Here is a 25,746-nt window from a genome sequence, read left to right on the forward strand (position 1 = left end):
GTAGGTATATAGTGGCTTCTCCGCACCTTTTCTTCCCCGCGTTGTCGAGTACATAATAACGAGCCGAGGCCATCGCCAGCGGCCTCTGGATTAAGTAAGCGGTCTTGTTGAGTGAGACGAGGCAAGGACACAAAAAGCCACAACCACACAGCAATGAGCTCGCCTTCTTACGTGAGCTCCTGTGGCTGACATGCTTAAAACCCTCATATTGCGTCTGGACTGATGTGAAAAAAAAGAGGTACCATGGGTGGGCATCAAGCAGCTCTACCATAACTCAGCAAGCATACCTAGGTATACGTACACTCATTTCGACGAGACATCCCAACACTTAGTACCTAAGGTACTAGGTAATCTAAGATAGTCCATGGCTTCAACACCACGATAACTCTGCGATGAAGCCTCAAGATACCAGATTGAGGGAAAGAGTCTCCCCTCTTGGAGGATGGGAGCAGCCTCATACATCTTTTACCTACGCGCAATGCGCTCACTTCACCCTCAACACGCCATCAACCCGCCCTTCTTCCATGTCCCTTGAACCTGTGCAGTAGTATGTAATTCCATATGTCTCAGACATGCAGATGCAGTGTAGACCAATACTACTCCGTACCTTAGACGCCCAGATGGAAAAGAAATTCCACGTCAACTTCTTCCTGGCAGGTCCCGTCCCGTTCTGTGACTCTTTCTTCGTAGTAGTAGTACTGCCTTTCTTCGCACAAGGCCCTCGCCATGTCGCGAATGCTCGTCCTCTGCTTTCGGGCCGTCCAGGGCCTCATGGCTGCTGCCAGCATCGCCCTGGCAGCATATGGTAAGCCTCAGTCTTTTTCAACTTGCACTTGCGGTTCTCAGACCCTCTTGAGCTACGTATTCCTCTCTTGAACTAACAGATGGAATAATCGCAGTTGTCAATTGGCATCTCAGGGGCTCCCATCTCTCGACGCCGCCCTCCATCGTCTTCCTCCTCTTCTCGCCCATCTTCACCATCGCCTCTCTCTTATACATTGAATTGGCGCCGCGTTTCGCCCCGAAGAAAGCCACCCATCCGATGACATCGTTATGTATTGAAATCACCAACTGCATCTTCTACTTTGCCGGATTCATTGCCGTGGCCGTTTGTCTGAGCGATATAGCTTTCTGTGACGGCTCGGTGTGCATGGCAGGTCGTGGTATCGCAGTCCTGGCAGCAGCGCAATTCAGCTTGTGGATGGCATCGGCCATTCTCGCGGCAAAGAGCATGGTTAAGGGCGAGAGGCGGCCCAAGTGGCCGGGTTTGAGGCGAGGCTTCCGGGACTTGGAGCTGTAGATGTGAGCGTGGGGATTCATAGATCGAGATGGGGGCGATGAGATGACGGCAGCGGACTATGGAGTTGGGCTGCGAAGTGCGAGGCTCTTGGGACTCTATGATTTTGGCAAAGAATAGCAACTGATGGCATCTGAGCGTGGTAATTCGCAATTTCCTGACTAGAGGACTGACACATATGGTGATGTGCAAAGGGTCAAGTTGATGGATGCACACTTGTCTCATTGCTCGATGACCCCCAATGTAGCATCGCCAAGGTAGAGACTGTCAGATCTGGTCATCATACATGCGGGCAGATCCAGAGACCGGTCATCGTACATATATCCAATCATGGAGAAAGAAAGATGAATACGCAATGTTGTCAAGCAAGTCAAGATGTGCGTTCCTCACTCAAACGCAAGGGCTCGGGGTGCTAATGCAGACTCTCTCCACACCATCACGGCCGGTTCCCCAGTCGCAACTCCGTTTTTGTTATTAGCGGTTCTCGATTATTTGCCTGTTTGGCTGAAAGAGGCAATCGGGACTATTTCTGTGCAATTTTCGATGGCCGCGGTTCATTGGCTGGATGGGGAGGAGAACGAGGATTCATGTCTGGGCCTGGCTAACTTGGTGTGTGGTTAAAGAGCACCACTGGAGACACCTTTTGCCCATCACCTTCTGTCGTCGATGAAAGGACTTGCTTATGAGAAGGTGTCCCCTTCGGCAGTTGTCAACATTGAGCTTATATATATATATACCTACTTGAACAGCATGCCAGGTAAGACTTGGTGTAGCCACTATGTACATGTAAGCCCGTCCTTGGGCTACTAAGGTAGTTCGTCTGAGATCATCAGATAATACAGAGCTGCGAAACCGGCCAGACAAATTAATCAAGAGACAAAGCACAATGAGGGGTCAGACATCGTGTTACCCTCCGGCCAGGATTCATGTTCCCATCACTCTCTTTTACCCCTCCAAATCCGTTCAGAAAAGAACGCGGCCAAATGACGCGAGAAGCGGGCGATTGCGTGCTCGACGGACTATCAAGGGGGAGCGAACATGACCCCACCCTCGGCGTGGGAGGCTCTTGTTGACCAGAAAGAAGGGCACTCAATCTTCAGCCATTTTGCCTACTTTATGACTGTATTTTATGTTATATTTTAGCAAATTGCTTCCAACTAGGCCGGAGTACCTCTCAACTGTAGCGTCAGCATGTGGCTAGACTAGACCCCTACATACCTTGGGGCAGAACATAGAATGTCACGACTTTGCTAGCCTGAAGCATGATATAAATAAGCGCTCTCTCGTGTCTTGAGCCGAGTTCCTGTCCCTTTTCCCCCCTCGGTTCCATCTTTGTCTCTCCTGTCAGCCTCTTTTCTGAGTTTCTCCTTTTCTTTTTCTATTTCCAATCCCAAAAGGTTGCGAAAATGGCGGACAAGCTCAGCACCAACTTTGAGACTCTTCAGCTTCACGCGGGGTAAGTCTTTTGGCGTCCATTTCAAGAGCGCGGGGCAAATGGCAACTGCTGCTCCGTCTTACAACGGGCTGGAAATGCTGCAGCTTGGCGTCTCTGTTGGAGTCCATGTTAACAATTTTTGGCTTCAACTACGAGAGGCAAAGATGGTCAAGAGGCAAACAAGTTGCTAATCTCTTCGTTTCCCTTCTCCTAGACACTCTCCCGACAAGGCAACCAACGCCCGAGCTGTCCCCATCTATGCCACTACTGTAAGCATAAGCCGACTCTCTCTGACTTTGACATGCCTCAACTACTATCCGGCAGCACAGCTTGGGTCAGTTCCTCGCGAGACAACAGAAATACTAATCAAGTCCCGCCTTACAGAGTTTCGCCTTCAACGACTCCGCTCACGGCGCCAGACTCTTTGGCCTCAAGGAAGAGGGCAACATCTACAGCCGCATCGGCAACGTGAGTAAACCACCATGCCCGAGTTTCCCCCCTACTACTTGCCCAAAGAAAGACAAACCATGAAGCTGACCTGAATCTCCTCCCTTTACAGCCCACCGTCGATGTCTTCGAGAAGCGGATAGCTGCCCTCGAAGGCGGCGTCGCCGCTCTGGCCACCTCGTCCGGCCAGGGCGCCCAGTTCCTCGCCCTGACGGCCCTCGCCGAGGCCGGCGACAACATCGTCTCCACGTCGAACCTCTACGGCGGCACCTACAACCAGTTCAAGGTCACCTTCAAGCGCTTCGGCATCACCACCAAGTTCGTCACCGGCGACAAGCCCGAGGACATTGCCGCCGCCATCGACGACAAGACCAAGGCCGTCTACGTCGAGAGCATCGGCAACCCCCGGTACAACGTCCCCGACCTTGAGGCCATCGCCAAGGTTGCCCACGACAAGGGCGTTCCCCTCGTTGTAAGTTTTTGCTTCTCACTATAATCTAACAAGAGAGTCCAGAATCGAGAAGTCCCAAAACTGACAGAAGGGCGCGTCAAAACAGGTCGACAACACCTTTGGTGCCGGCGGCTACTTCATCCGCCCCATCGACCACGGCGCCGACATCGTCGTCCACTCCGCCACCAAATGGATCGGCGGCCACGGCACCACCATCGGCGGCGTCATCGTCGACTCGGGCAAGTTCGACTGGGGCGCCAACGGCAAGCGCTTCCCCCAGTTCATCGAGCCGGCCGAGGGCTACCACGGGCTCAAGTTCTGGGAGACGTTCGGCGCCGTCTCCTTCATCGTCCGCGCCCGCGTCGAGCTGCTGCGCGACATTGGCGCCACCCTCAACCCCTTTGCCGCCCAGCAGCTCATCCTCGGCGTCGAGACGCTGAGCCTGCGCGCCGAGCGACACGCGCAGAATGCGCTCGCCCTGGCGCGGCACCTGGAGAAGAGCCCCTACGTTTCCTGGGTGTCGTACCCTGGCCTGGAGAGCCACCCTTACCATGAGACGGCCAAGAAGTACCTCAAGAGGGGCTTCGGCGGTGTCTTGAGCTTTGGTGTCAAGGGCGGCGGTTCTGCCGGCAGCAAGGTGGTCGACGGCTTCAAGATCATCACCAACCTTGCCAACGTTGGCGATTCCAAGACCCTGGCCATCCAGTGAGTTTTGACCGAAACTTTTGCCCCTCGGATGGTGAGCAGAGGAGAAAAAAGGCTAACAGAGATACTATAGCCCCTGGACGACCACTCATGAGCAGCTGAGCGAGGAGGAGAGGATCAGCTCTGGTGTCACCGAGGTAAGCAACCATTTGGCGGCATGCGCGTCAACGTTATGAGGGTACATCTTGCTGACTTGGCCTTTGCAGGACCTTATCCGAATCTCCGTCGGTACCGAGCACATTGACGACATCATTGCCGACTTTGAGCAGTCTTTCAAGGCCGCTGGTCTCGCCAACTGAGGATGAGGAAACAGAAGTTTCCCCTTTAGTTGTGTAAGTGGCAAGGCGACGATGGAATGAATAGATCCAGGAGCCTTTTGCGATCAAGGAGTCGGTTGCAGAGCGTACGACAACCGCGCGTCTTCGCTGGCGCTGCGGAAAAAAGGAGGAGAGAGAGAGAGAGAGAGAAGATGATACCTCGGAGACACAGAGAAGCAGAGGAGCTCGCCGAATCACTGCGCTTCTCATGCCCATGCCTCGTGTATATGCATGGGCATGTATATACCTGTATTTAGCGGATCAAGTTCTGCATCAGGCGCCTTGCCAATTGACAGAGCGTCAACCCCCATCAAACGAAGAATAAAGCTTCAGTCTAAACGCTGTCGCTTGCCCCCAGTAGCTCCCTACGCATAATACCGATAAAGTGGTTCGTCTTGTGGCAACCGCATCATCGTCATCTTGCTTCAAGTTTAGCACCCCCAGCCATGTAAGCCCTTGAACCACCTGCCTGCCACAACAAGCCACAGGCTATCGACGTTCTACATACACATATAAATGGCGCATATAAGCCAACTACTACTACTACGACTTACCCAGAGTCACAAGCCAGCAGAGGTCTGTTTCCTTCGGATAATTTTCGATTGGTCCGGCATTGGCCGATCTCTGTCGGTTGTGTAAATTGCCTCAGAGCTTGTTTTACCTGAGAGAGGTAGGTAGGTAAGCATGAGGCCTCCGCTCCAAGGCCAAAACCGGATACCGATGTTGCATCTCCAGACTGTCGAGGGTATATCTAGGTATTCGTATAGGACGAATGCAAATGACAGTTGTGATAATCCTACACATTCTACCCGATTCCACATTTGCTGGAGGATTTTTTTTTTTTTTTTTCCATCTTGATATCGCTGGAATGGATTATTCATTTGCGAGTGACGATGCTTCGGGCACGGCACTGCATCACGTTGACGACGCGGAGGCTGCTGAAGGCGAAGAGGCGGACGACGACGACCTCTTTTCTCAGGAGGATGAGCTTTTGCAGCCTCCGGATGTGTTTACGACCATCCATCGGTGAGTAAACGCCTCGATTCTTCCATCTCCTTTTCCCCCAATTCTTGGCTTCGACTGTCTTCTTATCAGTCTACAGTCCTTTTGTAAGTTGATGTGCTAATCAGTCAAGTATACGAACTTTGAAGCGTGCGAGCGCTCGTGATTGCCAGTATCGGTAAGTAGTCTCAAACGTTCTTATATAAGAGCTCCAACAAACTTACGAATGCGACAGAGGATCCATATACGCTCGAACAGCTGACGAGCCCGCGGATCAACACGCTCGTCGTCCGCCCCTTGGTAGACAGGCTATACAACCCCGACGACATGTCCATAGGTTTGCTCGCCTGAACCCCCTAAACCCCCCCTCTACTCGTGCCTAGATCATTGCAAACTTAATGTATGCCTCTCTGTCGACCATTGTTCAATGTCAAACGTCTTGTGGTTTTTGTGTCTTCGTAACGAGCTCCCACAGGCGCTGTTCTACAAGAAACTCGGAATATATGGGCTCACATGAACGAGGTCTAGTATACTGCCTCCTCGCAAACCGCCTCCAGTTCCTCAAGGAGCAGACCGCCGCCAAACACCAAAGCGTGAGTCGCGCCCGGGCCGTCCTCTGCGAAATCGTCGCCACAAAGGTCCTGCGCAAGCTCCACGAGGACAACCACCCCGACAAGGCGGGCGCCGCCGGCCTGCTGCGGCTGGCCAACGCCCTGGTGCAGGGGTTCGACCCTTTCTCTGGAGCGCCCCAAGACGTCGCCCTGGCCGGCAGGTACGCGCATTGGCCGGTGCAGCGGCGCGGCGGCAACGAGAGGAAGCTCACGGCGCTGGAGCTGGCCATTGTCTCGGAGAGCAAGACCCTGATGAGCTCGCCGGCGTGTCTGCGCGTCGTGAGCGCCGTGTACGAGGGGCAGGTCGTGTACACGCCGATATCCTTCGTGGACATCCTGCCCGATCATTACAAACACCATCCGGTGTCGCTGTACGACCCGCGCAAGGCGCCGTTGCTGAGCCACTACCGCCTGATTGTGCCAAAGTGGAGGAACTTGCTCGAATCGATGCAGTTCATGGTGCTTCTGGGGCTGTACCTGTTGACCATGGCAAATCGAAGCAACTCGACATCTCTGAAGCTGTATGAAAGCCTGTTTGCCGTATACACGATGGGCTGGATTCTGGACGAGTTTGCCGCCATCATCGAACATGGCTGGGCGGTCCACTCGCAAAAGACGTGGTCGTTCTTGGACGTGACGTTTACCATCATCTTCTGCGCCTATCTCTTTGCGCGGCTGTACGAGGTCTGGATCCCAGTCGCTCAAGGTACCGGCGGCACAGGCTCTCTGGCGCTACATATACTATGTGTCGCAGCGCCGGTCCTGCTCACACGAGTCGCGTTTAGTCTCATGCCGGACAACATCGTCTTCATCTCGCTGCACGCCATGATGAAGGACTTTCTCGTGTTGACGTTCCTCACCCTCTGGTGCGTGGGAGGATTCTTCTTAGCCTTGCAGTGGCTCCTCATGGCAGGGCAAGGACCAGAGCCCGAGTGGTACACGGTCGCGAAATGGCTCCTTTGGATCTGGTTTGGGCTGGACGGCACGGGCATCCAGGAGAGCGTGCAGTTCCACATCGTCCTTGGCCCGGCCCTCATCGTGGCGTTTGCATTCCTGGGCAACACGCTGTTCCTGACGATCCTGGTCGCCGTGCTGACCAACACCTTCTCGCGCATCGTCGCCGCCGAAGCCGCCGAGATCCAGTTCCGCCGAGCGGTGCTCACGTTCGAGTGCGTGAGGAGCGACGCCATCTTTGCCTATCCGCCCCCCTCGAACCTCCTAGCCCTGCTGTTCATGCTGCCCCTGAAGCTCCTCGTCTCAGCGCGCAGGTTCCACACCGTCCACGTCGCCGTCGTCCGGGTGCTCAACTTCCCCGCGCTCTTGCTCATCAGCTTGTACGAGCGCAACTTGTTCAGGGCCGGCGAGTCGAGGCGCGGCGTCAAGTCGAACCAGTTGCTCAGGTGGCGCTTCACCGGCTTCAACCCGCATGGCGACATCGAAGCCGTATTTGAAGCAGAACCGCCGCCGGGTGCAATGGACGAGGCTGGCGAGCTGGATGGACTGAGTGAGCTCGGGTTCACGGACGATGGCATCTCCAGGTCCTCGAGGGAGATGCCGAGGCCTGTGGTCTTTAGGCTGAGCAATTCGAGGAGCAGGGACGAGACGCTGGCGATGCTGGGCAGAGGGAGCCCTGGAGGAGAGGGGTTTGGAGCATCTCAGGGGACTGGATATTCATGACGCATAATTGTATAGAATAAATCCCAGTGAAGAGACAAAGAATAAAGGTTGGGCAGAGAACCACCGATGTAGCAGTTGGACATTACGCTTCTCGAGAGCTTCTCAAGAGCTCACTGTGGCACCCAGCTCCCAGCTCCCAGCAAAAAGCAGCGCTAAGCCACATACATCATATGCACCAGCCACAACCACCGACATCACCTCCATAGCTACACCCATTTCCCATCCCATCCAAACAACACCCCCAGCAAATCGTCATTCCCAAACCAAAAACCACCGCTCAAAACGCCTCTCGCCATGGAGCTGCGACTCCTCCTCCTAACAGCGGCCCTCGCCGCCCTCACCTCCGCCCTCACCCTCAGCGTCTCCCTGCCCCCGAAGCCCAACCCGTTCCTCCTCCCCTCCAGCACCCACGCCACGCTGTCCAGCCTGCACAAGCGCCTCAGCGCGCCCCTCTCCGCCGTCAACACCTTCGACTTCCACAACCTCTCGGCCGAAGCCGACTCGTACCTGCTCGACGTGCACTGCCCCACGGACACCTTCCTCCCGCTGCGCGTCGACGTCGGCCCGGACGGCGAGGTCAAGGCGTGGGAGACGTATCGCGGCAACGAGTGGGGGAACAAGGGCGAGGAGGTGCCCGTGAGGAGCGAGGGCGCGACGAGGAGCCTTGCCGTCAAGGCTGCGGGGCCAAAGATTTTCTTCATGGAGAGGGCCAAGTGTGAGTTTTTCTTTTCCCTGACGGGCTTTCCTATACTTTTGTGAGGGAATGAGAGAGCGCATCGGACTAACTCTGGTTGTGTGTGTGATTAGTTTCGGTGTTGAGCATCCTCAAGAATCCCATGATCCTGATGGGTCTGGTTACGATGGGCATCGTCTTTGGCATGCCCTACTTGATGGAAAACAGTAAGTTCTCTTCTTCTACCCCCCCTCTCTGTCCTCTTACGCTCTGCGAGTATAAAGCTCTGTGTATGTTGTCTCGACAGGAAGGACTGACATCGTGGGCAGTGGACCCCGAGCTGCGCGCCGAGTTCGAAGAGCGACAAAAAGAGAGCCCCATGAACGCCATCATGGCAAACGCCCAGGGCGGCCAGAACCCCCTCGGCAACTTTGACATGGCGGCGTACCTGGCTGGCTCGGGCAAGAAGGAGGGTGTGAAGAGGTGAGATGTGCGTCGGTTCGGTTTGGGAGGAGAATGTAATTACGAGAAAATGGATATAAGGATGCAGAAGATTGCAGCTGCTGCTTTTACTTCTTTCTAATGCTATTCTGGTTTGGGGGAATGCAAAGTGAGACGGATCGTTATGGATCTTTCATGTTATGTATCAGCAGCTTTGTGTGATTGGCATTTACTCCGCAACGCCGTCCTCCTAATCCTATACAAAGAACGACACAAAGTCAAGTCTTGTCTTTGAAAGCGTAATCAGAACCAGTCCAGCAACCAAAGCAAGATTACCACCCCGCGGAACTCACCCACTCTAACCACTCATCATCGCAATGTATAACAGACAAACACGCAGCTGGTTCGCGTAGTAACACTGCTTAGAAGTCGCCGCCGTCAAAATCTCCACCACCATCGTCATAGCCGTCCTCTGTTTCGATATGCGTCAGTACGATTCAAGAATCCATCAGATGAGTGGCGCGGGGGAAGGGGGGGGAGTTTAACGTACGGTAGCCATCCTGGTATCCTTCCTCTTCAAAGTGATCAATGGCATCATCCACCAACAGACCACCAACAACACCAGCGCCGAGACCGAGCGCAGCTCCTCCCGCAAGACCAAGTCCCGCCTTTCCGAAACCGCTGCTCTTCTTCGGGGGGGCCTGCTGCTGATAGTAGCCAGGCTGGGCGTATCCCTGCGCCGGAGCTCCGTAGCCCGGACCAGGGCTCGGGCTGCCGTATCCGGGCGCATACCCGCCACCGTAGGCACCAGGCGCTCCTCCGTATCCAGGGCCCGGGCTCGGGCTGCCGTATCCCGGGGCGCCGTAGCCCTGCTGCGGAGGCGGTGCGTAGCCCGAGTAGCCGCCCGCGCCAGGGGCACCGGGGAAGCCTCCGGGCGGGGCGCTGTGGGAGCCGCCCGCGAGCTTGCCGGCCAGCTTGCCAAGGAGACCCCCGCCCCTCTGCTGCTGCTGCTGCTGCTGCTGCGGCTGGGGCGTGCCGTACGGGCTGCTCTGCGGGGGAGGATACGGGCTGGTGCTCTGCTGGCGGTACGAGTCGGCAGCGCCTCCGGTGTATCCGTATCCGGGAGGCTGTTGAGAGCCGGCGGCGCCACGGGCCCGGGCGTCCTCTTCAGCCTGCATCTGGGCGGCCAGGCGGGCGTCCTCCTCCTCCTGGGCCTGCCGTGACGACGAACCGGCGAAGTCGCTGCTGTGGTGGTCGCCGTAGGGGTTATTCTTGGTGTCGGAGACTTGGGGGGCGTTGTGGCCGTCGTAGCCTGGCGGGGGTTCGGAGGGCGGCGCTTCGCCGTCGGGGTAGACGGGGCTGGTGGGCTTGTCCCATTGGGACTTCTTGGTGTAAATGTTTACGTAGAACCTGTTGAATGAACTCGTGGGTGAGTCGTCTGTCCAGAGGACGTGGAGATACTGATGGCGGGGGGATCAAGCTTGACGTACCATTCTTTGTATTGCTCGTTCCACCGGGCGACCCAGCCGGCAGGGACTTCGGGCGCTTTGGGCGGCGGAGGCCCTGAGGGAGGGGCGTAGTCGGCCATGAGACGGGATGGACTGTAGGGAAATCGAGGTGTTTGATGATGTGGTAGACGAAAGAAAGAGAGGGAGAGGGCAGAGGAGGGGAGAGTCGGCGTTGGTTGTTAAGAGGAGGAGGGGTGGTTTATTAGCGTATGACGACCCCTTGCTCAGAACAGCCCGGATGGCGAAATAGTACTTGAGACGATGGCTTGCTGTTATAAGTAAGGTACGTGTCAAGAGTCAGGTACCGAACCAACCAGAGCCAGGCGATGGCTACTATCGAAATGCGACAAACAATAATCCAGCGCGCACACAGCTTTCGACTTATATATCCTCGAACATGTGCGAAAGCTTGCCAAGACTTGCACCTCCAGTCACTCCCCCCAGGGTCCCACGAAGAATGATGCAAATCCCCTAACCGGACCCGCTGTAGCAGTGGCCAGATGCTCATGGAAGCCCGGAAATGGGAAATGCGAGGCGCAGCCCGGCCACGTTACATACATGCACGTATTACATGGCAGACTGGCAAGCATGGATTCTGGGTGCCGGCGATCCGATTTGAACGTACCAAAGGAGGGGAGGCAGTGATGCTGGGATTACAATGGAATACTCGAAGCAAACAACTCCCCCCCCATGGGAGGCCGCGAGCCTCGGCCCTTAGCTAGATGCTTCCATAACCTCTTTCCTGAACCAGACTCAGCCACATGAGGCCCTGCACTGCCACACGAATCAAGTCATCCGCCTTCGCCACGTTTGTGGCTCGAGCGGGATTGCAATTCACCAACATTCCCCCAACTCCTCCAGGGCTACCGAGTACGTCAACAAGAAGCCATCTAACTCAAATCATTTGAACTGGCATCGTCGAGCCCTCTCTTCAGCTCGAAGTCATCCTTAGGTAATGCGTCACGAACAAGTATTAGCCGCTTGTCATTAGGAATCAGTTAAGCAGCTTTACACGTTCAAGCATAATAACAAGTATGTCAGCAAAGCCAACCCCAATAACCCCCACCCTGACATAAAGGCATTTGCTTCAAAACTCCATGTCCTGGCGGTATACTTTGGAATCTTAAGTTGCACACTGCAGGTATTCGACCTTGAAGCTTCCATCTACCATTTCTACCTTGCCTACCTATGATACAGAAGAGACAGAATCAGTTCTTGTAAGCTCAAGGTTATAACGCGTTAGAGATCATGTCTTATTACCATAGCTTCCAATCTGGCAGCTCTTTTCAAAACTTAAACGTTTTCTGAAACGCTGACAGCCATTAGACACAATGAAATGATGCCAAAGCTAGAAGCAGTCTTATTCCACAAGATAGACCACCAGTCATGAGATCACAAAGTATCCCAGTCACTATTACCCATGAAACGTGCACCTACATACTTATATTCAGTATGTACAAACATGGGGAACTCTTCGCACAATCCCAGAAACAACCGAAAGTCCGGGGCCCCTCACGATCCACGAACCCAAAACTAACTTCTCATCCCTCAACTTGAATCCCAACCTCTCAATTTATATGATCAATAATATCACGTACTAACTTGCAGAACCCCACAGTAGCACCATCTCAGAGCCGAGGCAACCACTTACTTCTTTCCCAGTCCCCGAGGAAGAGAATCCCCCGGGTCATTAGAACGTCAACTTCGGTGCTCCCCCGGCGTCCGACCCCATCTCCGTCGACCAAACGGGCACGACGATGCCCTGTGGATCGCAAGGGGAAAATTACCTACATGGGTAATATGCGGGCTTGCCTCAACTTCACCCGCTAGGAAGTGAATCAGTGTAGCTGAACACATGTCAACTAGAGGCCCTTTATAGGCAAAAGGGCATGTGAGAGAGGTCGAACAGGGAACGTCGCTTTGCAAGAATTACCACCAGGTATTCCATTCATCTTCACTCAGCAGAGCTTTCTCTAGAGTAGATCTATAATAAGAATAGCGGTGCATACAATAGCAACACACGCGTGTATATCTTGAATAAAGCTTTCCATGGACACGGAGGTGATAAACCCCCTCATTCAGGGAAGTGAATTAGAAAGGTAACAAAACGGTCAGAGACACTCGAGAAACGCAGGCTCGAGCTCCACCGTTGCCGATTATTCCCACCGCCGTCATTTCATCGTTCGCGCGTAAATAAGAACCCAATTTTTGAACCGTTCATGCCAAATCATGAGCCCTGACCCAAACGCCGTCTAATGCTTAGCCGTGACCTTGTCGCCGGTCAATTTCTCCACGTAAGTTTTAGCCCTGTAGAACATGCATCGTTAGCAAGCTGTACCGTACTGGTATGTCTCCGGCCTGTTAGTGATCAGAGCGGGGGAGGGAACTCACATATCACCAACAGCAACCATGCAAATCGTCTGCCAAACGCCGAGACCAATTCGAGGAGTGACACCTCGGTAAAGACCCTTGATACCATTGTTCGAGTAAATGTAGCGGAAAGTGTTGCCGACCGTCATCTTCTTGGGGCGGTTGGGGTCGTCCTTCTTGCTCTGCATCTCGACGCGGATGACCTCAATGGGCTGGTTCCAGGCACTGAGGCCACCGCCGAGAGCGCTAGCAAGGACCTTTTCTCCGGCGGACAGCTTGTCGCTCTTGTCCTTGCCCGTGGCCGAGCGGATCCAGCCCTCGGCCAGGCGGCTGAGGCCAAAGCGGGAGCCCCAGTTGGTCATCTGTCGGATGGCGACAGCGTTGACGCCCTTGTTGATGCCGCGGATGCCCTCCTTGCGGTAAATGTCCATGAAGGTCTGGAAGGTGGACGGGGGCTTGACACCGGCGGCGGCCAGCTTGTGCTGGGTGATCTCGACCGTCTTCATGCAGGTACAGAAGCCCATGGTGGCATAGGCCTGGGCGACACCGCCGGTGATGCCGCCAAGGATGCCACCGCCAAACTCAGAAGCACCCATGTAGCGAGCGTAGTACTCGGCTTCGGAGGCGACGAAGAGCAGCACCGCGCCCTTGGTGGAAGCCTCGATCCAGGCCCAGGGAATGAGACCTTGGTAGACTGTTTCGAGCAAAGAAAATGATTAGCCGAGTTCAGCGCGCGATTCCCAGAGAAACTGTCGGGTTGACTTACAGCCGAGAACGCCTCCTCGACCCCAGATGCGGGCCAAGGCCGTGGAGAAGCCGTCGCCACGGTTGGCAGCCATGGTGGTCTTGACGACCTCGAGGGGCTGGCCCAGAGTGGTGACCTCGAACATGTTGAGTCCGGCGCCGAGCAGCAAGTTGGAGAACTTGATGGGCTTCTTCTCCAGCTTGTTTCCCGCGACGGGGGCTTCGATAGCAGCGGCGGCGACCATGGCTTCTGGATGTTGTGCTGTAGGGGGCCCTGACCAAGGGAATAGGGTGCTTCTTCGCAAGGCGTGTGGGAGGCAGAGGAGAAGATGGAGTTGGAGAGGTTGTTGGAGAGAGGAGAGAGAAGGAGGGAGGAAAAGGGGGGGTTCAGTTGAGGCGTTGGCCAGAGCAACCCGTACTTGTACTACTGCGTCCTTGCTGCTTAGAGGAACGACGGATTGCGCGCGATAAGGCTTAGCTCGCTGACTAAGATGCAGCTTCAAGGTTGTTGAACGGGATCGGAGGGGGATGCGCGCCAACTGGAGCAGCTGGAGCAAGGCAGAGCGAGGCAGATGGGCGGTCCTCGGAACATCAACAACTAGGGAGGTCAGCACGGGTCCCCAAGTTGGAACCGGGCCGAGGACTGGGTTGGGCTGCGAGGCTGCCTGCCATCCGTGATTGTCCGACAATTTTACACGTGCAAGTCGGCATGAGTTAGAGACACCCGAGAGAGCGTGTCGGCTGAGGTATTTCGCTGAATCTACAGATCGATCTGTACTGTCTGGGGAGAGCTGGGGATGGACACCCAGACTGAATGGCATCTCTGGCCAACAAGAGGTGAGACTGGCGATAGTACGAGTACGCCGTAGCCACCACATCATCCTTTTCCCTTGCGAATCTGCCTCATCCCATCCCACCGTTCAGCCTCCCACCGCTCTACACTACACGTTTCCGTTGCTCTCAGCCAGCCCATGCAGCATTCACATGTGCTTACCTGGATGTCCAAATCCGGGATTCGTACTAGTATTACCTAGGTAGTACTGTAACATCAGACACTTTTCGGACACGAAGATTCCGTACTTGTAATCACCAGACATCAATGATACTGCCCACAACGCGAAGCATCTCAAATCCTTATCAAAAATAACTAGCATATTGGTTCCTCATCCCTTGAAAGAAGACATCGACATTCTTCCTCTCCCCAAGAGAGTCTGCCTCTGCTGAGACAAACCCACCACTTCCTCCCCCGTCCCATCGCCAACTTGGTGTGGAGCCTGGGACCCGCGTGGCGTCCAAGTCCGCTTGCACTGATTCGGATTCGGTTCACCACAAAAAATCTCAACATGTTTGCGATTGTTGAGTTGGATTCGCGTTTTCCCTTTTTGTTTGGAGTGTGTCTCCCAGAAGCTGGGGCTGCTTGCAAAGACTCTCAAACTTGTCCAGGGAAGACTGTCCAATCAATCGAGAGAGCAGCATGTCAACCGTTGAAATGCCACCTACCTAGTAGTAGTAGATAAGGTATGTACTTGTATTAACGGAAAAGGCAGGGCGTCTCCACCATCATCACAGCTTCAAGATGAGTACCTGTAGTAGCACTCCGTATGTACATCGAATACGAATAAGAGCCCGTCTCGGTGCACAGCGATCCGCCCAATTCGCGATGCCCAGCCCGAATCAGAATGCGTCGAGGTTCCGCACCTCATTTCTCGTTTCTCGACGTTACGACAGCGAGGACCTCTAAATACCATATCTTACTCGTACCTGCTACGCATCAAGGTTCCAGTCGGCCCAACAGCAGTGCCCTGATCTAAACCTCATGTAACCCTGTAGTTGTAGTAGGTACTCAATGCCGTTGGCCGTCCTCTTCCGCTTCCCGCGCGAACCCCCCCTTACATTATTCCATATTAGCTCCTCCAGAAGCGATCCTCGCAGACGCCTCGCCTGCGCCGTCGAAGCCAAAGTCTACATCGGATCAGGGATGCTCAAGTGCCGGTACTTGATGGAGGTGTACATGATGATCTCTAGTATACCTTGGTAGATCACCACAACATCCAATGCCTTGCCCGGTCACACGCAGGTACTTCGTGATAGAGAATCGTATCAACCAATGTAAAACAAGCCCAACACGCCTGCGTTAAAAGTCATACTCGTACACCCACCCAAAGCCCGTGAGGAGTCAATCTTGTCTCATTACATCAATTGGAAACTACATGTAACAGTTCCGCATATTGTACAATTAAGCGCCGTTCTGGCCGCCGCTGTGTCATCCACAGACTGTCTATATCCTGTTCGATGATCATTCCCGCCCAATGGGCTTCAACTTTTGTCCCATACCGCGATCCCTCCGAGAAAGAAGAAACCACTCCCTCTATTGCACCATTTTTTTTTTTTTGCTTTTGCTCCACCCGTCCTCAACGTCACCCCTTACAGCTTCTTGACGAGCTCGGCCCACTTGTCGGTAGAGAAGGACTTGGGGCGCTCGATGGGGGCACCGACGGCGCGGTCAATGATGAGCTGGGGAAGGACACCAATGGCGCGGGAGACACCGAAGAGGACGGTGTAGTAGTTGGCCTCGGTCAAGCCGTAGTACTGGAGCAGCACGCCGGAGTGGGCATCGACGTTGGGGTAAGGGTTCTTGGTCTTGCCGTGCTCAGTCAGGACCTTGGGGGCAATCTTGTAGACCTGGCTGACCAGCTGGAACATGGGGTCGTTGGGCATCTTCTCTGTAGGGGAGTTAGCGAGAGAACAATCGTTAGCATCAAACCAATTGCAACCACGTACCAAGGGCGAAGGTTCGCTGAGCAGTGTAGCGGGGGTCGGTCTTGCGGAGGACGGCGTGGCCGTAACCGGGAACGACACGGCCGGCGTTGAGGGTGGACCACAGGTAGTCGGTGATGGCCTTGTCGCTGAGGTCGTCACCAATGGTCTTCTTCATCTCGGTCAACCAGTTGAGCACCTCCTGGTTGGCGAGGCCGTGCAGGGGACCGGCGAGACCGTTGAGACCAGCGGCCAGGGACAGGAAGGGAGAGCTGAGGGCGCTGCCGACCAGGTGGGTGGTGTGAGCGCTGACGTTGCCACCCTCGTGGTCGGTGTGGATGGTCAGGTACAGACGCAGCAGCTCGACAAAGTCGGCGTTGTCGCCGAAGCCGAGCTGGTTGGCGAAGTTGAAGGAGTAGTCCTTGTCCTTCTGGATGGGGGCGACCTTTCCACCCTTGAAGACGTTCTGGTAGATGCGCGAGGCAATGTTGGGCAGCTTGGCGATGAGGTCCATGGAGTCCTCAAAGGTGTAGTGCCAGTACTCCTTCTTGTTGATGCCCTTGGCGTAGGCCTTGGCGAAGGAAGAGGTGTGCTCGAGGGCAGTGACGGCCAGGGAGAACTGGGCCATGGGGTGCAGGTCGGTAGGGCAGTGGTCGATGAGCTCCTCGACGAACTTGGGGATGTCGGAGCGGGCGGCCCACTCGGCGGACAGATCGCGGACCTGCTGCTCGGTAGGGACCTCGCCGGTCAGGAGGAGCCAGAAGAGACCCTCGGGGAGAGGCTCCTTGCCGCCGGGAGCCTTGGGGAGGATCTCCTGGCATTCGGGGATGGTCTTGCCGCGGAATCGGATACCCTCCTCGGCGTCGAGGACGGAACCCTCCCAGACGAGGCACTTGATGCCACGAGCACCGCCATAGACCTGGTCGAGGGTGACCTTGTCAACGACCTTGGAGCCGTGCTCCCTGCGAAGAGAAGGAGAGGTGTCAGTCACCGAGAGAATAAGCAACCACCGGGGAGAGGGACGCTGCTGAGGTATAGGGGTGTCACTAACTTTCGGAGGGTCTTGATCTGGTCAATCTTCTCGGGGAGAAGCTCGGCGAAGCGCTCCTTGAGAGACTATGACATGGCGAGACACGCGACAGTCAGCTTTTGATTCCACCTGGATTTTCTTTCCATGCATCATCTTGAGCTTTGGCCACTTGGGCCTGCAGCTTCGATGAGCAGAAAAAGCAACGACGGCGACGCTGCTCACCTGGGACTTGGCCGAGTAGCAGCGGGTGGCGTTGAAAGCCGTGGCCCGGCCGTTGAAGGCGGGGGCGCGCAATGAGGCCCTCAGGGCAGCGTTGCTGAGGCGGGTGACGGAGGCCATGGTGAAGATGCTGTTGGGTATAGGGAGACTAGAGGCAGAAGGCAGAAAAGAGGATACGGCGGATTCGGGGGGGAGGCAGAGGTTATAAAAAGCGCAATGCTTCGTCGCGGTGCTGTCGGGCGGCAGAAAAAAAAATTAGGCCGGCCGTTCCTAGCAGACCTCGGACGCTGGCCCCGTTCGCTGCGTTGACCTTGGCACGGAACTGAGGTGGACAAGCACTGGCACTCGCTGCAGTGGGCGAGTTACATCACCAGCCAGCGTGCATGTGTAGGGCACCCAGAGGTACCTCGCGGGTGCGGCCCAAGGTGCGGTGCGCGGCTGTAGCCTCTTGGTCGCGGGACTTTGACAGTTCTCACGCAGGAGGGCTTTTCCCCCACCAGGGCGACACTAAAAGGCCCCCCAACCATCTCCATCTCCCCGACAAGAGGCCAGATGGCCCGAGATTGCTTTCGTCAGGAGCCTCGGGATACTCGCCCTCAGATTGCCTAATCGAGCCTGTCCTTGCACGGCAGCCGGAAACTCGCAAATGCAGAGTTACCGGTGCGTTCAAGCTACCTAAGGTATATAACAGAGACAGAGATCTAGTTCTTTGTCTCAAGATACATTCACCATCAACATTGGACTCGATCAAGCGGTCAGCCGTCGTCTGCAAGCCATTGGCTCTGGAGGCTGAGGTGACGAGATGGTGACGACCAAAACCACCTTTGTCGCGTGCAGCTGAGGCGCGTCGAGGTACTGTGAGGTTGAGCTGGCCATGCCAGTACTTTGTACTGGATAAGCGAGAACCCCTCATGCTTTATTCCCAGAGCTGGAGAAGTCTGCTAAGCTCGCCTTCTGAGGGGAAATACCCTGTCATCACGAGATATCTAATTGCAAACGAGGAGCCGTCGACCGTGTAAGTTGAGATGCTGCCCTCCATTCTCCCGGAAAGACGTCGACGTCATGTGATGTGATGTGGAAAGCCGCTGGCCCTGCCGACGAAAATCCTTTTCTCCGTAGCAAGAGGGCTCGGAGCTACGACCACCTTTGCCGGTAGCTTCTCTCCAAACCGCGCTCATGACCTGCCGCAAGTGCGTCATCCCAGGGCTCTACCGTAGCTGAGGGTTGAATCAAGCACGTTGCGGATAAACCTCGCTTCGAGTCTTGCGTCTGTAGGTATGGAGAGCACGAAGAGGACAGAGAAAATTTTGCTCCAGCAAACTGGAACATTTCCGGGTCGGTACGTACCGAGGAACGTACCTTACCACTACACTGCACCTCTGCGGCACTGACGGGGCCTGCCCTGAGCAAAGAGCACCTTGGGCCGAGAGCGGTACTCAGCGGGCTAACAAGCGTTACCTCTTGCATCCCTCTAAATACGTGCCTATCAAGGTTTTTTTCCGTAGTGCGTCTAGACCCCTTACGTAAGGCACCGCTCGTATCAGGCCCAAACGCGGCAGCCACCCGCCGAGTTTCAGCAGCAGCCACTTCCCTGCTATAACTCGCGCGACCCGCCCCTCTTCCCTCCCGTCAATTTCTCCTCCTTGCAACACCTCCAATCGCCACCCAACAGGTTCGCCAGCCTTCCCGCTCCAGGGCCTCCTTCCATCATCACCATCTCCTGCTTCGTTTCTCCGTATCCCGCCATCAGACCAACTCGACCGAGAAGAGAAAGCAGAAAACAGATAATATCTCTAGAGCAGGCTTGTGGGCAGTCGCCGCCAGCCCCTGTGATACTATACCCTCGCGTGTGCGCGCTCCATTGCCGCAGTAGAAGAACCCTTTCGTTTCTCGTCACGCGCTTCATCAAGTCACAACGTACATCGTACTATTGAGATTTCGTTGACTTCGTACCTACACCCGACAGAACATCTCTTTGCCCGTACAGTGTCGCGTTGTTCAAATTTTTTTTTCTTTCCGTAACAAGAGACTTGATCGATAGTACTTCGGAGGAGAGAGAGGCAGCCTACTAGAGACATCAGCCGCACGACTCTGTCCATTGACTACGCCAAGTGATTCACCGGACCAGCCAAGGAAAGGGACATCAAGACGGCTTGATTTTGCTTTCTTTTGTCTTCATCGCAAACAAAAGTTCATCGTACACTAGCACCGGCTAAATCTCGCTGAGACGTCCACCGCGGAGGATCCTCTTGGAAGACGCAAAAGAAAGAGTCGCTTCCAGCCCAGATCCCAACCATGGCGTCTGCAGTCGCAGACTTGGAAGCTGGCCTCCAGGCCATGCTCAACTTGAAGCCTCCAGGTGTATCCGGATCTCGTATCACTAGCCTCACTGCGCTCTGCGTGGCCAACATCCAGGTAAGGCCTTTCCATCTGCACTGATCATCTCCAGCGTCGCCTTTCTGGTTGCTGACATGCCTCCCTTGCAGTCCGAATCCGTCCTCATCCAGAAACTCTTCACACACTTCAAGAAAGTCCCAGGAACGCACAAGTTGGGGGTCCTCTACGTCGTAGACTCTGTAACCCGCAAGTGGCTTGAACAAGCAAAGGCTCAGGGTCAGCCCATAAACAGCTCTGCCCAGGACGGCACATATGCCGCTGCCATTCGCCGAGTAACGGAATTGATGCCTGTGTTGATGACTGACATTACTCAGTCCGCCCCCGAGGATCAAAAGGTACGTGTAATTCGAGTTAATCTGTCGTGGTCGGGTGAACAAACAAGACAAGACGCTCGCATACAAACAGCGCTCCCGCTCGTAGGCGTCTCAACGTGCGCTTCGTCTTCTTGATGCCTGGCAGATCCGGTGAATCCAAAAGCAAGACCCCTGCACTTTCGTGTTCGGAACCCGCATCTGAGGAGCGCAAAGTCAGCGTTTGCTTGTTGGTGGTCATCGGCCGCCTTTTAAAGAGAACCAACCTCTCCACACTGAAACCGTATCTGAAGGGACCAGTAACTCACATATTGTTTCTCGCCGTGTAGGAAAAGATCAAGAAACTCATTGATATCTGGGAAAAGGGCCAGACCTTTCCCGCCTCCATGATAGAATCGTTCAAGGAGAAGGTCAATGCTCCGTCGCCACCAAGTACGTCTCTACTCATGGCCCAAGTCACAGCCCTCTTCAAAGAGGCGTGATGCTCGCAGCCAGCCTATAGCAGTTGAGGACCTTTTATTCTAACGTGCATGCAGAATCAACAACACCCCCTGGTAGCCCGCCTCCTGGGTTGGCATCGTCATTCTTGAACCAGACGCAGAGCAAACCCGCTGTACCCAATGGCTCGTCCATCTTGGAAGCGCTGGCAAACATTGCTCGACAAAACACCTCGGCTGCACCAAGCAACCCGTCTCTGCCGGCTCCCGCAGCGTCGTATAGCATGCCTCCTGCTGCCTCCAGCACCCCAGTGCAGGCCCTTGCTTCGTCAATGCCACAGCCACATCAGCCGTATCTCCCGGCTGCGCAACCCGTAAACGTGTCATCTCTGCCCTCCTCGTTGACTCAGATGCTTGGTCAGAATGCTCTTCCTGGGATGCCAGCCAGTGCGAGTAACCCGTCCAACCCATATGCGGCAGCACCTGCAGCGCCTCCCGCTGCCGGGGCTGGCGGAGCCGGTCTAGATCCGAACGTACAGCAGCAGATCATGCTGATCAAGGCCCTCGCCGATCAGGGCGTTCCCTTTGATAAGATTCCTGCTCTCATCCAGAGCATGACTGCTGCCGCCGCTGCGACTGGCAGCTTTCCCGCGGCGCAGCCTCCCGCCCCTATTCCCGCCGCCCAAGGCACCTTTCCACCGGTTCAGCAGCCATGGGCCGCGGCTGCCCCGGGTCCTGCACCGGACCAGGGCTATCAGGACAATGTAAGATCTCCTAGATATCGCAACAACCGCTCCCGTTCGAGGTCACCTGAGCGGGGCTGGAACGCTCGCGGCTCCCCGCGCGGCGGACGTGAGTATGGTCGTAACTCGCCCCCCAGAGGACGTATGGATGATCGAGACCGCAACGGACGAGCAGGCAATGAATACCGCCAGCGTAGCCCTCGCGGACGCCACGGACGAAGCCACTCGCCCTCCATTGAACTGCAGCAGGAGAAGTGGGTTGAATTCGACCCGAACCTCCCAGCTGGCCACATCAAAGTCCTCAGCCGCACCCTGTTTGTAGGAGGCGTCACGTAAGTAACCAATCTCGCCCCGTCACTTTTCCTTGGCTGTATCACACACGACGGATCTTGTACTAACAGAAGCCATTAGATGCTCCGAAGCAGAGTTGCGTGGTATCTTTGGTCGGTACGGTACTGTTCAGACTTGTATTGTGAACAAGGACAAACGCCATGCGTTTGTCAAGATGTTGACCCGCCAGGATGCCGTTGCCGCAAAGGATGCTATGGAAGATGCCAGGGGTCTCGAATATCCCCTTCGAGTAAGTGCCATCCCCCCTTTTGTTTTACATCGTGTTATGAACTACAGTGTGCTGACTCTGATTTTGCAGACTCGATGGGGTGTAGGCTTTGGTCCCAGAGACTGCAGCGACTATTCCACGGGTATCAGCGTAATTCCCATCCACAAGCTCACCGACGCCGACCGCAAGTGGATGCTCACGGCTCCGTACGGCGGAAGCGGAGGACGGCCCATTGAGACGGGCATGTGCGTCGAGGAGCCCGACATTGAGATTGGTGCCGGTGTCTCGTCCAAGGCCATTAGCCGCCGTATGCAGACGGACAAGGGCGGCAGCAACGGCCCCAAGTCGACGCGCCACCGCGAGGATGACGGCGGCGGCCGCTGGCGTCGTGGCCGGGATGACGGCCCCGGGGGCCATGTGGATCTCGACAACCCGCAGCAGAACGGCGGCATGGGCGGCTTCCCCTTTGGCATTGGCACCCTGCCCAACGGCATGCCTAATTTCCCGCAGGGCTTTCGGTTTCCAGACCCCAACACTGCCGGGAGGACCTGAGTAGATGAGTCTTGTCGTTGAGATGGCACTTTGGGAGGTATCATTGGTTTTTATACGCCCCCGGCAATGTGAGCTGACAGTTTTTGGCCGAGGGTAATAACAAGCGGCATCAATCAGGCATGGAATGAATGGCGTCTGGCGAACGGGCTGGCCTTGTGGAATCGAGAAGCTGCTCCTGACCTTGTTCTGGTCCGGGCCGTGTATATCTCGACAAGGGCGATTAGATGTCTTTTTTTCCTTTTTCTTGTTCTTTTCTTCTTCTTCTTCTTCTTCTTCTTCCTCCCTTGATTCGGTATACCTCGCCTTACGGAGGCCGGGCTCTGGAATGGTCTAGCTAGTTTTCTAGTCTTGATGAAAAGTTGACATGAACATGATGTTTTTCCACTTGAATGTGATTTCCTGTATCTTCGTAGCGCAGATTCGCAAGACCCCAGGCTGAATTTCTTTCTTCACCTCTTGGCCAAGAACGAAAGCCAGCAAATAGGCGGGGGATACCTAGAACGAGCAATCTCATTTCTCATCAACAAACAAAACTGTATTATACGACCTCGGGACATTGAACAAGCAGTAGTAGTTCGTCGTTCATTTTTCGCGCGTTCCGAGTCGGCCTCTAGGCGATGTCTACCCTGCAACGCAGCCCTCACGCAAACGTTTCATCACTTACGGGACAAGAACAACAAGACATGAAACCCCGATTGATGTAGAGTAGACAGACAGACAGACAGAAGAAATCCACAAAGGGGGGGCTTTCCCATATTCGATGCTGGGTTGGTGGCGGTCTGTCTCACGAGAGAGCATGTGCCTTTCATTCCAGCGAATGTGTTTAAGACCCCCATCGGTGTCGGTACGAAAAAGAGTTCTGGAACGCAAGATGCTTTTGTTTACTTTTTTTTTTTTTGGCCCAGACCCAGAGGCGAGAATGGATGGAGAGTGTGAGGCAATTGGTAGTACTTGTCAGTTGCATGTATCCTCAGGGGACAAGCAGGGCTGCTCGTTGAGGTTCCGATGACATGCCGACTTATAATTACGAGGTTACGAGGTAGTATTGCTTCAAGTTCAAAGTGTATGAGGCTTTTTTTTTGTTTCTTCTGTGTTCTATATCACGAAGCTTATAGAAGGAAATGAGCTGGAATGATCGAACACGATACCAGCTTTGTCCGTGCACACACGTCCGAAATCAGGCTGACATCTAAACAACAGCGTGCCTAAGTACCTAGGTACGAAGGAGGAAGCAGATGGGGCAATGGACGTAGTAGTACTACTACCTTGGTATCAGGAAATCACACTCCAAGTACCTAAACTAATGAAACAAAGGGGGGAACTGGTTTATTAAAACGCAGAACCGATGAGCCGAGGAAAAGGGCTGACGGGACGAGAAGAGTTTGCGTGTTTTGCACAAAGGGATTTCGATGAAACGAACGGGGCTTTTTGACCCTGAATACCAACCATTAACGATAAACCATCAACTTGCGATCATCATCTCCTTTTTTTCTGCCGTCATTACTATATGCTCGTCCCCCCCCTTGGAACCTCGTGAGTTGTTTCTTCCTCGAGCAATCGGCTTGTGGCCGCCGTTTCCGCGCCGCGCCGAAGGGGAGGGGGGGCATAGAAAGCTGAAGCCTCGCCTCGAGAAAAAACGACATCCGGGCTCCCCGGTTATGCGGCCCCCGTTACTTGTTACTTGTGTGCTGTATTCACTGTAGGTATTCTTCCTACACTTTGAAGCTCCCCCCTTTTAGACGCTCTCGCCCGATGACTTCCTCTATTCAATTGCAAAGTCAACAAACAAATCGATACAAAAGGCATTGTTAAGTAAGGTACCCAGGTAGGTAGAGTTTGCTGCAGGTACCGAAATGGCCAAAGTGTTTCCGGCCGGGAAGCCACGGGAAGATGTGGAGTCCGGGCTGGGCGTGAGGAAAACCAAGCAAAAACGCCATCCTCTACCTATACAAGGCATTTGTCTTCTTCGCAACGTTCCGAGGGATTAAAAAAAGAAAAAAAGCCACATTCTTTTATTTTTAAGCATAAAAAAGCAAATACGTGAGAGTTAAGGATTAGACTTATTCAGTTAGGGGCTGGGGGCGGCGGATCAACGGCAACTTGAGGAGGTGTGGTGGGTGGCATCCAAGTCCGGGTAAAGAGAGAGAGATGGCTGCAGACGACTCTTTGGAGTTCCGGTGAAGCCGAACGCCCTTTTTGTCTGTTTCTTTTGAGAGTTAGCCCTTTATTGATGTTTTTGCGTGACGACGCTAGAGAATGAGGCTGGACGGTTGGGTTACGGGTTGGTCTTGATGCTTTCAGACGTGGCACACGAGAGAGCGAAAGATGCCAGAGGATTTGCCTCTCTTGATAACTCGTAGTCTATGAGAACTATAGCAGTGACGTGGTGTGTCGCGCAGCGAGAAGGCCAACGTCTGTGACAGAAAACGGCTCGGCTAGGCATGTCTTTTCTTGTTTCTCTTTCTTCCTTGTTTCTCTTGTTTCAAGAGCTACGTACGTAGTATCTTCGGGTGTGCCTGATGATGGGGGGATCACAGGAAGAACAATGCAGTGGCAGAGTTTATCGGCAGTGATATATCACTCACCTCAATTCTACCTTGTTTGAAACCGGGTATATACGGTGCTGTACGGGGCATCCGATGTGGCTTTGAGCATCGGGTAGCTTGTGCTGCTGCTTCGTTGGTTCACTGGAGTTTTGTTGCAACAGCGCAAGCACGGCGGGCAAACCGGGCACGAAGAAAACCCACAGACGGAATGATGAGACATGTCAGGGAAGCCTATCAATGGGTACAAACGAGACACAGACTCGGGAGACGACACACAATTTCCCTCAGTAGTATGTACCACTGCCAGAAATCCCAATGAAACTTCAGGGTACTACTACTACTGCATACACCCGACCTGGAATTTGGATGCCATCGGGTTCTGCACATGCAACCCGCAGCCGCATTGCGTCTCCACACGGCGAACAGCTGCAAGAAGTGAGGCGGGTTTGGGGGCTTCCATCGAGCTTCTAGAGCGTCCAGCTGGCTGGGGAGCGTCCGAGTGGCCGGCCAAAGGGGG

The 25,746-nt window shown here is 54.7% G+C and overlaps 9 protein-coding genes across 9 annotated transcripts; 5 read left to right on the forward strand and 4 right to left on the reverse strand.

Annotated features, from left to right (window-relative positions):
- Positions 1-726: 726 nt before the first annotated feature.
- Positions 727-1,300, forward strand: BBK36DRAFT_1125209 (hypothetical protein; the record flags this gene model as incomplete). Its single annotated transcript, XM_024891255.1, has 2 exons — positions 727-805; positions 900-1,300. The coding sequence occupies 2 exons, from the start codon at positions 727-729 to the stop codon at positions 1,298-1,300; spliced, it is 480 nt and encodes a 159-aa protein (XP_024747144.1).
- Positions 1,301-2,695: 1,395 nt separating this feature from the next.
- BBK36DRAFT_1136208 (O-acetylhomoserine sulfhydrylase) lies at positions 2,696-5,080 on the forward strand. The gene is made up of 10 exons (XM_024892903.1): positions 2,696-2,753; positions 2,947-3,001; positions 3,117-3,200; positions 3,292-3,651; positions 3,737-4,335; positions 4,409-4,472; positions 4,542-4,684; positions 4,735-4,773; positions 4,905-4,993; positions 5,041-5,080. Exons 1-7 carry the CDS (start codon positions 2,704-2,706, stop codon positions 4,632-4,634), a joined length of 1,305 nt encoding a protein of 434 aa, XP_024747145.1. The 5' UTR covers positions 2,696-2,703; the 3' UTR covers positions 4,635-4,684; positions 4,735-4,773; positions 4,905-4,993; positions 5,041-5,080.
- A 440-nt stretch (positions 5,081-5,520) lies between these two features.
- Positions 5,521-7,942, forward strand: BBK36DRAFT_1171285 (hypothetical protein; the record flags this gene model as incomplete). The annotated part of the gene is made up of 3 exons (XM_024895554.1): positions 5,521-5,678; positions 5,864-5,991; positions 6,183-7,942. 3 exons carry the CDS (start codon positions 5,521-5,523, stop codon positions 7,940-7,942), a joined length of 2,046 nt encoding a protein of 681 aa, XP_024747146.1.
- Positions 7,943-8,236: 294 nt separating this feature from the next.
- On the forward strand, positions 8,237-9,102 carry BBK36DRAFT_1132469 (hypothetical protein; the record flags this gene model as incomplete). Its single annotated transcript, XM_024892030.1, has 3 exons — positions 8,237-8,657; positions 8,750-8,842; positions 8,945-9,102. The coding sequence occupies 3 exons, from the start codon at positions 8,237-8,239 to the stop codon at positions 9,100-9,102; spliced, it is 672 nt and encodes a 223-aa protein (XP_024747147.1).
- A 376-nt stretch (positions 9,103-9,478) lies between these two features.
- BBK36DRAFT_7063 (hypothetical protein) lies at positions 9,479-10,018 on the reverse strand (the record flags this gene model as incomplete). Its single annotated transcript, XM_024898534.1, has 2 exons — positions 9,479-9,528; positions 9,607-10,018. Coding segments are annotated over 2 exons (462 nt in total), but the record flags the coding sequence as incomplete, so codon positions are not given.
- A 188-nt stretch (positions 10,019-10,206) lies between these two features.
- BBK36DRAFT_7064 (hypothetical protein) lies at positions 10,207-10,644 on the reverse strand (the record flags this gene model as incomplete). Its single annotated transcript, XM_024898535.1, has 2 exons — positions 10,207-10,466; positions 10,547-10,644. Coding segments are annotated over 2 exons (358 nt in total), but the record flags the coding sequence as incomplete, so codon positions are not given.
- A 2,051-nt stretch (positions 10,645-12,695) lies between these two features.
- BBK36DRAFT_1136210 (mitochondrial carrier) lies at positions 12,696-14,246 on the reverse strand. The gene is made up of 3 exons (XM_024892904.1): positions 13,701-14,246; positions 12,956-13,628; positions 12,696-12,871 (listed from the first exon to the last, which is right to left on the reverse strand). The coding sequence occupies exons 1-3, from the start codon at positions 13,921-13,923 to the stop codon at positions 12,817-12,819; spliced, it is 951 nt and encodes a 316-aa protein (XP_024747150.1). The 5' UTR covers positions 13,924-14,246; the 3' UTR covers positions 12,696-12,816.
- Positions 14,247-16,102: 1,856 nt separating this feature from the next.
- BBK36DRAFT_1180544 (citrate-synthase) lies at positions 16,103-17,852 on the reverse strand (the record flags this gene model as incomplete). Its single annotated transcript, XM_024896215.1, has 4 exons — positions 17,688-17,852; positions 17,487-17,551; positions 16,460-17,397; positions 16,103-16,401 (listed from the first exon to the last, which is right to left on the reverse strand). The coding sequence occupies exons 1-4, from the start codon at positions 17,802-17,804 to the stop codon at positions 16,103-16,105; spliced, it is 1,419 nt and encodes a 472-aa protein (XP_024747151.1). The 5' UTR covers positions 17,805-17,852.
- A 2,127-nt stretch (positions 17,853-19,979) lies between these two features.
- Positions 19,980-22,683, forward strand: BBK36DRAFT_1180547 (hypothetical protein; the record flags this gene model as incomplete). The annotated part of the gene is made up of 6 exons (XM_024896216.1): positions 19,980-20,099; positions 20,171-20,416; positions 20,722-20,828; positions 20,951-21,904; positions 21,984-22,152; positions 22,222-22,683. The coding sequence occupies 6 exons, from the start codon at positions 19,980-19,982 to the stop codon at positions 22,681-22,683; spliced, it is 2,058 nt and encodes a 685-aa protein (XP_024747152.1).
- Positions 22,684-25,746: the final 3,063 nt, after the last annotated feature.

This window comes from Trichoderma citrinoviride (assembly GCF_003025115.1).
Source record: "Trichoderma citrinoviride strain TUCIM 6016 unplaced genomic scaffold BBK36scaffold_12, whole genome shotgun sequence".
Taxonomy (NCBI): domain Eukaryota; kingdom Fungi; phylum Ascomycota; class Sordariomycetes; order Hypocreales; family Hypocreaceae; genus Trichoderma; species Trichoderma citrinoviride.